This window comes from Ambystoma mexicanum, chromosome 1p (genome assembly GCF_040938575.1).
Source record: "Ambystoma mexicanum isolate Mex_15411 chromosome 1p, UKY_AmexF1_1, whole genome shotgun sequence".
NCBI lineage: Eukaryota > Metazoa > Chordata > Amphibia > Caudata > Ambystomatidae > Ambystoma > Ambystoma mexicanum.
In genome coordinates this window covers 1,282,054,729-1,282,070,350 of record NC_090921.1, presented here as the reverse complement: position 1 = coordinate 1,282,070,350, position 15,622 = coordinate 1,282,054,729, and the positions used below count along the sequence as shown (strand labels likewise).

The 15,622-nt window shown below is 49.5% G+C and overlaps 1 protein-coding gene across 1 annotated transcript in view; it reads right to left on the bottom strand.

Moving 5' to 3' along the window:
• The window catches only part of LOC138574266 (ferritin, higher subunit-like), a 110,944-nt gene that overhangs the window by 52,112 nt on the left and 43,210 nt on the right, over positions 1-15,622 (bottom strand). The window contains exon 2 of the mRNA XM_069649401.1: positions 1,368-1,514. Within this exon, the coding sequence (XP_069505502.1) occupies positions 1,368-1,514 (147 nt within the window). The remainder of the gene's footprint in view (positions 1-1,367; positions 1,515-15,622) is intronic.

Genomic DNA, 15,622 nt, shown 5'->3' with positions numbered 1-15,622 from the left:
TTTGCAGAAATACCTCTGGTGAAGGTGATATTTTTCGCTGGTGGTACTCCTTACAGAAATTCCACCCAACTCCTAATGACCCCCAAGCCTTTCCCATCACACACAGACGACGTGCACTAGGACCTCGTCAAGCCAGACAACTGTGTACAGTGTTCTTTTGTCATCTTCTCGCCGTTCCTTTTTCAATAGACAGCCCTTTTTACTTTCGAGTGGGATGTGGCCGAGATAAAGCATCATATTGCCTATAACTACAATGTAACAACTGTAAATGAAATAAATAAAAATAAATTAATAATGTTAAAATAAACAAATGCATTCTAATTTAACTACATAATTATTATATTAATATTCTAGAGTTCTGAAATGGGACGCGTGAGCGAAACATGCATTTATTCATTTAAACTGTTAACTTTAGTGTGCATCTGTGGGTCTTATTAATGAAATTAGATTTTTGAATAAATGATTGCCGGGCCAGAGTGGATTAAATCGGACTTTAATGGAACGAATATTCAATTTACAGACCGTGTAGTTACAACACATGTTCAGTGGCACCTATCTCATCACTAACTTAGGCGAGACAGCTGTGATGCAGTGCGTCAACCGTATTGACAACCTGAATTGGGCTTCAAATACAATTACTCTAGAGAATGGAAACATCAAATAAATTAGGCGCACAGTGAGACTCGAGGGGAGACACAGGCTAAATTGGGCTCTTGCACAGAAGAGGTCAACAGACACATCCTGGATTGGGCATCCTTTGGATGGACAGCAAGCAGGGCATGTGCATGGTGGATTGCCTCCCCCATGGGCTGTGAGGGAAGGAAAAGTGAGTTGCACGCCATCTTAGATTGGGGCATCGCTTACCAGGACCTGTGCAAAAGCAGACACGGTATGGAGATGGTGTTATCCGGTGGAACTCAAAGATTACAGGCAATGAATGGATTGGGGCCCTTTCAAAGCAGAATCTGAGGCAGTGCAGATAATGCCTGACCTGGGCCCTTGAACACTTGTGGTCAGACAGTGAAGAGGTCAAGTAGTCATTAGTCTGGACCCCTGCAGGCACGACTATAGGGAGTGCATTCATTGACCATATCAGTTTTGGAAGCAGATATAGCCTTTGTTGGACAATTGAGCAGTGGGAGTCAAAGCCATGAAGTCAAGTCTTGGTTGGAACTTTACATGGGTAGATTTGAAGGGAATTCAGGTATAAGCTAGAATGGACCCGAGAGGATGCAAGAGATGGCATATTCAGCCTGGGTTGGCCCCCTGGCACTGTGAGATTCGACGAGGGGCAAGCATGGTCTACATTGGGTTCTTGCACGCTGGGGCTCGAGGGGCTGCATGCACAGTCTGGATGGCGCACTCACCCTGATATCCTGCAGGGCCACACGGCCCCCGCGCTTGTTTTGGTATCTCAGCAGCTTCTGGGCGTGTTCGTGCTCCTCTTGGCTCTGCTCCTGGAAGAAGTCGCACACGCGGGCCAGAGCTACATCATCCCGATCAAAATGGCAAGACTAGGGAAAAAGGCAAGAACAGCAGAGAGGGGGGGTCAATAGGTCAACTATATCTCTCAATCCGGTGATGAGTGAGGAGACACTTGAGAACAGGAAGCAGCAAACAGAGGGAGTTGGTGGAGCGCATCTTCAATAATAACCCACATGGCATCCAAGACACAATCACATGTCAAGAACAGAGGGTATTTCCTAAGATTCCTGGCCACACACTACACACATTTGAAGTAGACACCAAGCAACCAACCTTCCTATGCAGAAGTGTCAGATCAACCCCATCACAAATATGGTCGCCCTAATTTGCCACAAGACACCAGTTCATTTTGTGGCAGCAGTGCTATGAAATTGTCACTTTAGTTACGACCGTGTGACTGGCTCCATTGAAAATGTGTGCATCCAATCCTGTTTGGATTTAATAAAAGGCCTACCTCAGATACGAGACACCTGTCCGATTTTAGAATAATATACAATTAAATACGATTTCTGAGTACATTTTCATGGAAAGCAAACCCTCTCCACTTCCCCAGGGTTCTCTCGCTGTTTCAAGATTCACTCATGGCTTTGTGAAGAGATGTTTTGTGCGAAAATTGTTTTTTCAAAAAAAATACTTTTCCAAGCACAATCTTTCATCCTAGGCATTACTAGAAGGCAATTTTCACATATTATGGTATTGTATTTATTTATTGAGGGTACAAGTGTTTTCAACCAGAAACGGGGCAGTCCTGAAACAGGTGCCGTACATTAGTGGGAAGATCATCATCAAATGCACGGAAGATGATGGTGGGAGAACATGGAAGAGAGGCCAGGGAAAAGGTAGACATAGTCAACACTAGCCTCGAGGAGAGGCTCAGTGCTGGGCAGAGTGAGCAGTGGAAGTAGCTGTAAGGTGGCAGGTTGGCAAAATGTGGGATTGGGTCCAGGCAGAACTTAATACATTAAGGACATGGCTCTCGAGCAAGGATCTAAATGAGTGGATAGTGTTGTAATGTTTCATGTGGGGAGGAAGAAAGTCCAGTGATATGGGAAGCGCAAAGAATGAGCAGACACCGGAGTAGCACAGGGTGGTCGGCGGAAAGAGAGATAGAGGAGAATTGAAGATCAAAGGATGTGCAGTGTTGAGCAGCCAGATAGGTGGGCACAAGCCCATCCAAGGATTTGAACGGCGGCAAAAGGAATTTAAAGACGGAGTGGTGTGCCATGGATTGCCAAACAGCATGGAGATGATTTAGCAAGGTGGAAGCCGAGTGAGGAAGATGATAGAGACTTCAGGTGGCACAGTTGAGTACTTTGTCAAGTGGGTAGAATCAGTAGAAAGGCAGGCTAAGCAGGAGGCTGACACAGTAGTCAAGGTGATTGGTTGACTGGGTGATAATTCATCTTTTAGTGGAGGTACAAGTGAAGAGGGGGTGATTTTCCTGTGTTGATTTGGCTAATCTGGACTGCAGTCGATGAAGACGTAATGAAGTGTTGATGGTTAGGGTTGCTATAAGAAGGACTTCAAGGTTGCGTGGTTTGGGGCAGGGGGAGAGTAAGTCGGTTGCAAATGAGATGGAAGAAGTAAGAAGGGTTGATAGCCTTTAGAGGCTGGTAGATAGTGAACTTCAGTCTTGGATGTGTTCAACGTAAGAGATTCAGTGGTGAGTAGCCGACTGACAGTTGGATATACAAGAAGAGAGGTCAGGAGTAAATGAAGGGAAGGCAAAGAAAATGTGTACCTCAACAGCAAAGAGGCTGTAGGAGAAACCAAAAGAGGAGATGAAGCAACAAATCAGAAGTAGTAGAGGGTGAAGAAAAGAGGACTAGGGATGGAGCCTTGGGGAAGACCAACAGGGAGACCTGGGGAGAGGAGGGGGGGCTGATTCCAACAGATGGAGAAGGATCGCTGCAAGAGGTACAAGGCAACCCAGTCAAGAGCATGTTCCATGTATTCCAAGGTCAGCAAGGGTTCGAAGGAGGGAGAAGTGGCCCACCATGTTCAAGGCAGTGGAGAGATCAAGAAGGATTGGTATGTAGAATGGTTTCTGATGATGAGCAGCGGTTAGGAATTTTGAGATCTAGCAAAGGGCAGTTTCAGTGGGATGGCTGCTATTAAATCCAGATTGGTGAGAATCACTTGAGTCCAGAGTGGAGGAAATCCAATTGAAGATGAGATGTTAAAGATTTTAGAGTAGTGAGATAATAGATACATAGTGATGGTTGACTAGATTGTCAAGGTCAGCTGAGGACTACTTAAGGATAGGTAGTAGTATGGCAGTTTTGAAGCAGCTTGGAAATACTCCAAGAAAAAAAGAGATAAGTTGAATGGGGAGCAGAGATGGGAGAAGGTGAGAGGAGCCAGTTCCTTGACCGTCTGCAGAGCAAACTGATCAGTAGGAGAGGTTTTGGGGTATGAGCAGAGAGAGAGTGGAAGAAGTGAATTAGATATGGGCAGTGAGGGGAAGAAGTAGTTTCCAAAGTTCACAGAAAGGTAAGAAGAGATCACCTTGGGGTGGGGAGGAGACAGCAAGGCCTGAAGTGTGAAGGAGAGTTTGCATGGATAGGAAGGGAGAGTAGAAATAAGGTTGACGTAGGAAGCGTCAGCGGAGTCCATGGCTGTGGTGAAAGAGAGCAGGGCATCTTGGAGGGGAGGATAAGAGGAGGGGCGCATTTATTTCTCCATTTCCAGAGGTGGCATAGCACATCTGTTTTGGTGAGGGGGGTTGGAGTTGTGATGCAGAGCCGGGGGCAAGAGGTAGAAGAGACAAAGATGCAAGAGGGATGGTGTAGGTCAATGGGCGCATGAAGAGCCATGTTAAAGCCAGAGGAGATCTGCTCAATGGAAGAGGTCTGCAGAGGACAGAGCAAAAGAGAGAAAGGAGGACTTGACTACTACAAGGTACATGGCCAGCGTTTCAGCCTTAAATATGCATTCGAAAATAGACAGAATGAGTGTGAGGTGCAGGCACACAGGGCCCAGCGATGTCGAAGTGGAGGATAGAGTGGTCAGAAGGGGAGGGGGTCAAGGGTGAGATTGGAAGTGGGAAGAGCAGAGAAGAGGAAGACAAGGTCAAGAGAGTTACCTTGAGAATGGGTGGGTAGATTATGCACTGAGATCAGTGTTTGGAAAGGAGAGAGTCACGTTTGAGTTCAATGGAGGAGACACTGTAGAGAGGGTGAAGTCGCCCATGGGTGGGGCCTCAGTGCGGAAGGAGTGAAGGAGAAAAGGTCCAGATCAGAGAAGGAGTAGTGAAGGGATCTGGGGGTCGATGGATCAGGATGATTCTGTTAGAGGTGGGTGGGAAGAGTAGGCTGGCCGCTCATTCAAAGGAGAGCGGTTAAAAGTTGGACGGTGGAAGGGGGATGACTACTAGTCCGACTCCACCCCCTCTCCCGGAGGAGTAAGAAAAGGTTCAGGAATCAGTGTGAAGGGCAGCTGAGGTAGGACAGTGAAGAGGGCAGTGATCCAGGTTTCAGTGATCACCATGAATATTAGAGATGAGTTGTGAGAATCAACGTGCGCCATGATGAAAGAGGTTTTATTACCGATTGATTTGGAATTCCAGCGGCCTAGCGTAATAGTAGCAGGGGAGGTGGGATGGCAGATGGGATGTTGGAGGGGATGCAAGGGAAATAGATGTGATTTGAGAACTTAGGTTGTCAATTAGGCCTTTTGTGGGAGCGGCAGAGGGCAGCCGTTAAAAAGGAAGAGTTCAGGAACGCAGAGAGGGGGGGGAGAGAGAGCGAGAGAGAGAGAGAGAGAGAGAATCGTGCAGCTTGAGCAGGAGGAGTATGTGTGGAAAAATGAAAAGAGGCTAATGTAAGGATGCAGCTATATAACTTAGAGGGTAGAGCAGGGGTAGTAGAGAGCTGCATGAAGCAGTAAACAATCAGGGAAGTATACTCAATCTAGATGCAGCTTCAACAAAAGACAGCCAATGAGACGGAGCAGTACAGTCCATCTCGAAGCATTGGGCAGGTGATTGTAGTAACGGGATAATGGCGTGGGAGAAAAGGGACCAGGAGAGCAGAGAAATAGAAGACGGGAGGGATAGCGAGGGTGAGATTCATCTAGTGTAGCAGCTGACAGTCAAAGCCAAAATGATTACGTGAGGTAGGCAGAGGCGTTGCTAGAGGGGCAGGGGGGCTAAAGGGGCTATAGCCCCTGATCTTTTTTGGTTGTAGCCCTGGATAGAATCTCAGGAGCTACAAACAAAAGGCTAGCTAGCCCCCAGTCCTGAAAGCTCTGACATCAGCGTAGCCGGATCTTTTCCAGACCTAGCAACACCCCTGGAGGTAGGCCAGATGGGGCATCAGGCGCATGAAAGGGTTAAGGATTCTCCCCTTTTTAAGAAAGGAGTTTGGGCTATTCCTTGTTGTTATTTCAATAGTACTGTTATGGAGGTGAGCAAAGCTGTATGGAAGAGCTATCCGTACTTGATTGCTAGAATCACTTTGTACAAGCAGTTGGGTTTTCGCAAAGGTTTGGCGACCACATTGTAGAGTCCGTGTCGTTCATCTTTCAACAGCTGAGTATATTCACGAAAAGGTGAGACATTGCACCTTGCATTCTGCTTCTGGTTTTGCATATTGGAAATGTAACTTTGCACGTAATTTCCCTTCCAAGTGCTTCACGGAAACACATGCTGTTCCCGCCTAGATCTGCAATTTCTCTCTCCACGTGGAACTTCACCTATCCCAAAATTCCAGCAGTCATTTTGCTCGCTTCATGGCCCAGGCTTAATTTCGCAAACATTCCAATTACGTGGGCCTTTTCCCGCCTGTTTTGTACGCGTTGAGGTCCTTCACATAGCATGGTATTTTGATTTCCCTTATTTTGTCCTAAATGGACCAAAACATGCACATTGACAACACGTGTTTTTTTAATTCTCTGTCATTAATGGTTCTTAATAACAGCCATATCAGCCTCTTGTGGAATTGCCAATCCTTGGGAGTTTCATTTGAGCTGTTAACTTTGGCCCAATCAGGTCCTTTCAACCTTTTCAGTTGAAAGTGGCCTGAGCCTCAGTGGGGCCCATGCAGGCACGTCATTTGGGGGTTGCCGGGGATCACAGCAACAACCCCTAATATCTCCCTTGGTAACCCAGTGATCTCCCTTGTTACCCCTAAAAATAAATGCAAAATAAAATATTTTATTTCAATAAGAGCTCCTGGGCTGTGGCCAGAGCCATGGGGTTCTTTGTTTCTAGAGTGGCTGGCTTTCTTGTTCAGGCCTCTTAAAAAAACAGGGGGTTCCACAAGTGTGACACTTTGAGCAGTGGCCCTAAATAAGAAAGAATAGGAATAACAAATAATGTGTCTTTCTGGAATTCTATACAAGAATTGTTAGACTCATTACAGGTTTATTTCAGGCACACTTCAGGGGGTGAGTCATTGATTTAGTCTGTTTAAAACACCTCAACTCAGCCTTTCATCCTTCTGAGGTCGATAAATGAGTATCAACACAGGTTGGGTGATATTGTATGTATATTTGTTATAAAGTGCTTAATCGCAAGTGCTATATAATCACACATCCTTATCATTTGGCCTTGGGCGTCTGCTTGCATTCACAGTCATTTGGTTTATGGGCTGACACACACTGACATTAACGATACATGTGGTGGGCGATCCATTCTTGTATGAAATGTATATCACATTATAGTGATACTGTAACCATATTTTTCGTACTGTACTTAGGAACAGTCCTATGTGATGCCACTTCCTGCTTTGTCAAGGGGTGAAAGGTTGTGTTACGTCGCTTCCCGGGATATTACTTTGGGGTGGGGTCAAATTATGTCACTTCCGGTGGTGTCATCAGAGGTCAAGGGTCGTTAGATGTTACTTCCGCTACCCCTGGCATTTTGGTGAAATGATGTCCCTGGGAACCCCTATGCCTTTCCCTGCCCTAAGAGGGCCAAACAGATCTTACCCATAGCAATTACACCCTATGCACATATGCCAAGCATAGGAGGCCAAAAGGCGGACAGAAAATACGCATGTTTTGAGCAGAGCAGCCAGTGAGGTGGCTGCCTGATCTGACAATGGCTGGGTAAGAGCAAAGGACAGGCGAATGCCTCTGAATGTTGGGTTTGTGGAGCCTGTGACAGAGGTCGGATCGCGAGGGTAGGAGGAGCGTGGTCCGTGAGAACTCAACTGTTCTGCTGGTAGTTTTATTCCATGTGGGCTGCAAGGAACCTAGCAGGGACTTGGAGGAGCACGTCACATGGTCACCTGATCAGATCCGCCAACGGGCAGGCTGCCTGATCTCTGTGGTAGATGATCCAGTGGATCAGAGACATAGAGAGTTATGTTTTATAGATGGTGAGTTTTTCAATAATACCTGACAACGCTGTGGCAATCTAGCTGCAGCCTCACTTTGAGATCCAGCGTGCTGTGGCGTTGGAAATGGAGATCCTACGCAGGGAGGGTCACAAGACCTCACTACTGAATGTCCGAAAGAACAACTACTAATTGCTAACAATAGGGTGTATGAACTCTTGACTCATCGAGATCTATTAGTCTATCCATCTCGGTACCTCTCCAGGTCATTCGGACGGGACCCTCTAGATGTACAGGACATGTTCTATGCCTTTTTGCAACTTATTGGCCCTCATTACGACCCTGGCGGAAAGGGGAAAACGATGGCGGAAATGCAATACCGCCATCGAAAAGCGCTCGGTGCGACTATGACCCGTCACCGCAAAGTACGAAGCCATTAGCGACACCGTAGTGAACGCCAACGCTAACTGCACTAAGCACGCGCGCGCGCACCATGCCAAACCGCAAACACCACCATGGTGCAACGGTACGGCAATTCCGACCCTAGCGGACATGTACCTAACGCCATCAGGCATGGCGGAATGGACCATTCCGCCATGGCTAGAAATACGGCATCGTGAACCAACCGTAAATGGCCCACTGAGTGCCTGTACTCCACTCCCTGGCCACATTGCACAACTCCTGGCAGGCGCAATGTACTCACACCATGCAACCAGTGAAATCTACAATTCACCCATGCATGCCAACGTAGAAATGCATGCAGGTGTTCGAAGCGCCCCGTGAGTGGGCATCCATGTACGGCATTTCACCATAGCCGTACTGATGCAGCACAGGCATGTGAAGGTACAAGACATCAAAATGGAAATCAAGAACACATGACACAAAACAACAGTAGTCCCCCATCGCTTGCCACCAGCGCAAGGCAACATCCAAAACAGCATCCTGAGGGGGATTGCACCAGACCTGTACTCTTGCCAGTAAACAAACCAACCATCAGCAGAAGCATGTACCACACAAGTTGGCAGAGTGACTGAGCAGCCAGGCACATCCCAAGAGGGGCCGATGGGAGCTGCAGGGCACAGATGGCATGAATACAGAAGCTATTCCAATGGACATGACCCCAGTCCCCCTCCAACAAACGCACGCAAACACAGGCACCTGTGACCAGCCACATTCTGAACATCCCATCATACCATCAATCGACCTGGCTGACAGGCACCAGTCGGCCAAAAGCCAATCCCCCGCCCCTGAACAGCACATCATGTAAACAGTCACAATGGCAGCCCCTATCCGTGACCACACTGTGCTACGTAGGCAAAAGCGGCCAGTACTGTACCACACAACTCAACTCAGAAGGCGGAACACAATGCAGATCATCTCGCAATACATACCGCCACAAATCGAAAATCGCCACATCACCTGCAAAGAATAACGCAACACGCCAAATATCGGAATACAATTTAAATGCACATCCAAATGACAAAGGCCTCACAGCAATTTGTAAAATAACACCAAAACATCCATCATCACCGAGGGCTGCATCTGCAATAATTGACCAGCTTCCACTTGTGTGACGCCCTGTACCATCATGGCACACAGGGCCAACATCAACGTTCCAAAAGGCAACATGGAAGCGGCAAGAACCGCAGGTCCGTCCCATGAGGCAGGCACTAGTCCAGCTGAAAGGCCGAAATGTTGCACCTAGCCACCAGAACAGCGTAAGGGCATGTGGCCCATTGGCGATCGTCCCATAAGATCGTAATGCTGCTCCACTGATTCACCCGAAGCTGCAGGTGTCGAGAGTAAAAACCATCTGGAGGAGTGGCGTACAGATGGCATCTGCAATAGGGCAGGAGATACCTGTCACCAAAATGAAACACAAATTAACCGATTGCACTACATGACACATGATGCATCACTATCTTCATTCAACACACCAAATCCACACCCATATGCATGCTAGGCCACTCCAAAGGAATATACACACCCCTAAATCAGTATCGATACATAACGAAACCAATCGAGGTTAATACACCATTGGCAACGTCGGTTACTGTGCATGCGTCCGTCAAGATAGAACCCATGACATGGGATTAGTAACGTGCCTAGACACAAGTGTATGAAGGCGCGTCGAGACAGGGAGGATCCGACAAGGGCAGATAGACGTAAGTCCCACTATGGCAGCCTTGCATCACATAGCGCAGGGGAAGGGGATTGAATCAAAAAACACATGTACATGGCAGACCCTAAATGGAATCATCTGTCCATGCATCCATTCATCATTCCCTCATCCCGCAATGAAAACGCATGAACATTCACTCACATAATATGTGAAACTTCCATCGCGTCTGTGCGTAATGCAGTCTGCAAAAACCACTGTGCTCCTGGCCGGATCTGTAGTGTCGTGAAGCTAGATGGACTTGGGAACGTCCTGCCTTATCGTCCACTACGCTATTGCGCATCCCATTCAATTCATGTCATTCATTGCTTGCTCGTTATGGGCCCTGTCCCAAGGACATTCAACAATAGAACGTTACATTTCCAGGCAGACCTGTGGGCGTCTCCTCACCGCTACTTCGCAACCAAAAATCCTGGCCTTCGAATTCCACACTTGCAACATTACGTCGAAAAGGCTTCTGTGAACGCTTGCATTCACAATTACATCAATGTAGTGCGGCTGTGTGTCATAATGCTAACTGGCTGCAATCACAAATGGGACGCCACGCCCGTCGGTGAAGTACGATACTGTGCTGCATGAGGGTCGGCCATCGATCGAGCCCTACATACCACTGACTCTTCACAGGTATGTAAGCGGCTGCAATCATAGCATGTGTAACAATGGGAGCATAGCATGAAAATCAGTCAAAGTACATCACACTGCCATCGGGATTTGATACATGATTCCAACCCCAAGATGCCATGCGGCCAAATGCAGCCTTACGTGCGGGACGTGCTCGGCCAGAAGGGATTGCATCTGCCACAGATTCATTCAATCAGCACAGGTGGAGGCCATACAGGCCGACAGCACATATATAGCAGACCCAAACCCCTCCCACAACCACTCCCACTCCAAAATGCTACCGGCAGGACTAGCGATGTTGGGCCTGGGGCACCAGATAGCACTGCAAGTGCTACAACTACAAGAAGACGACGAACAACAACAGGTACAACAACCGGGCGCACAGGGGAGACGGAGGAGAAGGAGGAGGAGGAGGGCAAGGCAGGGTCAGCAAGGCCCACAAGCACTGCCACTACCACCACGCAGGCGGCCCGCAATCCCACGCCTCCGAGCTGATCCGTTCAACCTCACTGCTGAGCAGATCCACACCCTCTACCGTTTGGACCGGGACACCATAATCGCCATTGTGGACATGACACATGCTGACCTCGTGAGCATGATAGATAGCCCAACCGCCATCCCACCCCTACTGAAGGTGGTGTCTGTACTCCACTTCCTGGCCACAGGCACCTACCAGCACACAGTGGGACAGTTGCATGGCATTTCACAGCCACTGTTCTCACGGACACTCTCCCAAGTGCACGATGCCCTCCTGAAGCACGCCGACGACCACATCACACTACCACGCACGTACCAGGAGATTACCAACGCAAAGGTGGGATTCCATGCACTTGGCGGCATCCCGGGTTGCATTGGTGCCATCGACTGCACCCATGTTGAATTGGTTGTCCCACATGCCATGGAGGTCCAGTACCGCAACCGGAAACAATTTCATTCAATCAATGTGCAAATGGTGTGTGACTCCAACAAGATCTTTACGCATTGTTGTGCCAGATTTCCAGGATCTACCCATGATTCTATGGTCCTGAGGAACACAAGAATACCACGCTACATGGAGCGACACGCAGGGCACAGATCCTGGCTACTCGGTGAGTCTCATTCCATGCATGACATCGTGGCCCATTTGATGCGTCAATGACCTTGCAGGAGGGGGGGGGGCTACTTAGCACTATCATTCCACTGACACCCTTTATTCGTCCCATACAGGTGATGCCGGGTATCCACTGAAGAGATGGCTCCTTACACCAATCCGGAACCCACAGAACCAGCATGAGGAGGACTACAACCATGCCCACTCACGTAGCCGTGTGGTCATTGAACAGGCATTCGGCCTACTGAAGGCTCGTTTCCGCAGCCTCAGCAGGTCTGGCGGGGCACTCATGTACAGCCATGAGAGGGTTTCTAAGATGGTCATGGCATGTGTCATGCTGCACAACATGTGCATACGTAGGAATGTGCCCATGCCCCCTGACGCTGTACTGCATGCACCTGAAGATGATGATGATGAGGGTGGGGATGTGGAGGGACGCCAGGGAGTCCATGAGGCACAGGATGCACGTGCAATCCGACAGAGCATCATAGATGCATGCTTCTAGCAACCACGCATGGTGCCTATTACACGGAAAGGGGACCTGTGGCACTGTGTGTGTGTAGTACACGCACATAGTGGACTGTACGCCTATGAAGGCCTCGTACGCAAATATCAATGTCCACACATGTCATTGGATGATAATGAAGTGCTGTATTGTTAATGTGATTTGATTCATACACCCTATGGACCCGCCACCCAGTGAAGCCCAACACACCCCCTCCACCCTACTTCCTCCCCCCCCAACACCAGTGTCCAGATATGCATGCTGCCCGTGGGTAGACGCTATTGCAAGCCCCCTCTACGGGTATCAGGGGCACCCCTGCCCGTGGAGCGCAGGTTCCTGCCAGATCTGCGTTGGGGGCTGCCCTGGACGGAACTTGCCACGGATGACGTCTCTGCCTGCTCGCGTCCATGCATGTCTCTGAGGGTTTGTGAGAGCTCCGAGAGCACACGGCGCACAGCAGCAAGTTCAGCACAAACGTCTTTGGACGTCGCATGCAGTTCCCCCCTCAGGCTCTCGGTGCTTTTCTCCATTTGTGCTCTCAGGCTCTCGGTGCTTCTCTCCATTTCTCCCCTGAGGCTCTCACTACTTTTCTCTATTTGTGCCCTGAGTGTCTCGGTGGATGTTTCCATGGCTGCCCTGGAACCCCCGCATTCATTTGCATGGTCCTTGAGTAGCGTGGACGCTTCCTGCTGTTGCTCGATCAGCAGGTCGAGGGACTGTTGCCTCTGCTGGGCCATGGACATTTGCGGTGGTGTGACAGGGGGGCTGCTCAACACATGTTGCCTTGGCACAGGACTTGTGGGGGTTGGCCAGTCGTCGTCTTCAGGGTGCCCCTGCGTGGTTTCGTCATGGTGTAGGGGATGGAACATGCAGGGGGATTGGGAAAGGTCATGGATGGTACCTACGTCGCCAGCACTGTTTTCCGTGTCGGAGCATGCTGGCATGACAGCTGTGTCACCTATGGTGCTGCTACCACCAGAGGCAGTGCCATCAGATACGTTCTTTGGGGGGACCTGTGGTGCTGGGGTTGTGGACTTGCTGGCTGCTGGGGTGCCTGTTGCAGTCCCCTCCAGTGTGCTGGCACTTGATTCCTGCTGCTGCCGTGTCTTGATCCTTGCACCTGAGGTGGAGGCTCTTGGGACGTTGGTCCTGGCCCTCTTTGCAGGCGTGCTGGTAGGGGTGTCCTGCAGCTCGTCGTTGGTATCGGACCCTGTGGTGGAGTAAAGAGGGGCGAGCGTTAGTTATGGGTCTGTCGGATTTGGAATGGCAACGTGTCAAATGCATTGGGGTGGTACATGAGGCTGATATGGGACTGGGCCTTGGAGGTGGTCTCATTTTCGTGTGGATTGAGGATGCATTCATTTGGCTGCCTGCAGTTAGGGGGTGCATGCTGCACATGTAGGGGTTGTTTATGGCATCTTGATTAATTTGTTTATTCATTCTGACTTTTGGAGGGCGCTGTCAGGGCAAAGTATGTATTGCACTATGGGGTCACATGGTACTGCACATGTTCGTGGTTTGTGGATTTCGCATTGTTTCTCTTGGCAAACCTACCTGATTCTCCGGATGTCGGCACTCCTTTCTCCATCCCTCCGACTCCCTCTATGCTCTCCACTCCTATGGTGGAGGCGCAGATCTCCTCCCAGGGGGTCAACTTGATGGGCGACTCTGATCCCCCCCCGGTAGCTGTGGCGATGTTCCTGTTCGCAGAAAGTATGCTGCGTACGCGGATCCGCAGGTCGTCCCACCGCTTGCGACATTGCTGTGGCGTGCGGGGTGTTGTCCCCACCGCACTTACGCGCTGTGCCACAAGGGCCCATATGGCCTTCTTGTTGGCAAGGGCCGTCCTGGTCATTTGACTGGAGAAGACGACGGCGCCATTTTCCTGCAGGGTCTCGGTCAGCACGGTCAGTTCCTCTCGGGAGAAGTGGACCTGCCGCTTGCGATCACACGCTTTCTTGGCTACCTTTCCCATATTTATTTTTTGAACTGGGGTTGCTAACGGGTTGGGATGTGTGTCAGGGTCGGATTTTTAATGGTTGTGTTGGGATTCGGATTTTATAGTTGTGCGGCGTGCTGTTTCCCGTTCCGGCCACATGCTTTTACTTCCGTTTCCGTATATTTACGGTGCCCGTAATTTGCGGTGCCCGCTCATTACGGTGCCCGCTCATTACGGTGACCGCTAAGATGGGTGGCGGTATTGCACCTGGTGCAGCGTACGGCGGCGGTAAGGGCCGTTTTGGGGTCATTTCCGCCATCGCAGCCTTTCGGATTCCGCCATGGCGTAATGCTCGTGCCCGATGGGTCGTAATTAGCCGCACTTTGCTCCTTCGTGCAATGGCGGAAACGCTATTTACGCTGTTGCGGTCCGGTCAGTCAATTTCCGCAAGGGTCGTAATGAGGGCCATTGTCTGTCAGGTGGGTTTATGTATTCCAGGCATCAGTCGATGTGCTGGACTCATTCCATTCTCTCCTTGCATCTGGAGCTCTGCTAGACAGGTTCTGCACACTCCTCACACCTATAGATCGACTTCTATTGTGCAGTGATGTGGTCCTTCCAACCCTACTAGTCAAGCATAACCTGTGGTGTGCATCTCTGTGTGTGACTCAGGTACAAGTCCTTCAAAAGGACGGATCTGTTGTTGTGAAAAACAACAGAAACCCCGAACAACGCTTGAGACAATAATAGTCTTGGCAGAAGATTGTACAAAATTAGTAAAAAACGAACTTGAGTGTAAAATAAGTTATGGAAATAATACTTCCGAAGCGCCTAATCAACGCATTTACAAAAGTCAATATATTGGTCTGCCGGTGGGGGTGGAAGAAGTTGCTCTGTAGAATGCTGGTCACTAAAATGGGGATAGAGTTACCTTGGGCTTCCTTGTGCCGCAAGCAGTGTAATCAAAGACTTGCCATGGCTAGAGCGAAACATGAGTCAGCATTTTCTAGTCAATTATTAAAAGAACTCACTTCACACCCAGTAATGTGCATTTAGTAATTTTGCATATTCTTAGGTCAAGATTACGAGTTCGGCGCCAACCCCGAAACACCGTTTCCGGCACCTGACTTCCCAGTGCCACTGGGACATCACAAGTGGGATTTAGTAAGTCCCCATTCCCATGGAGTCCCACACGACTCCAGGGGATGGGGACTCAGAAGCACCAGCACTGTTGCTAATGGTGCCGGTGCTTCCGTGACCAGTCTGCCTATCAGGGCCGTTGCGCCCGCTAGGGTCTGACCTTGCCGGACGCATCGGCCCCTGCAGGCAGACTCGTAATGTGGCAGCCCGGAAACAAGGGCGCCGTTAAGCTTACTGGCACCCTTGTTTCCAGACCGCCACACTCGTAATGAGGAGCGTGAGTGTGTTTCTTTTCCTTTTCACATATACCTGTCACAGGTCTTGGCTGAACACCACTACCCTTCTAAGCACAACTCGCTGGCAACTGGACACACACAAATGA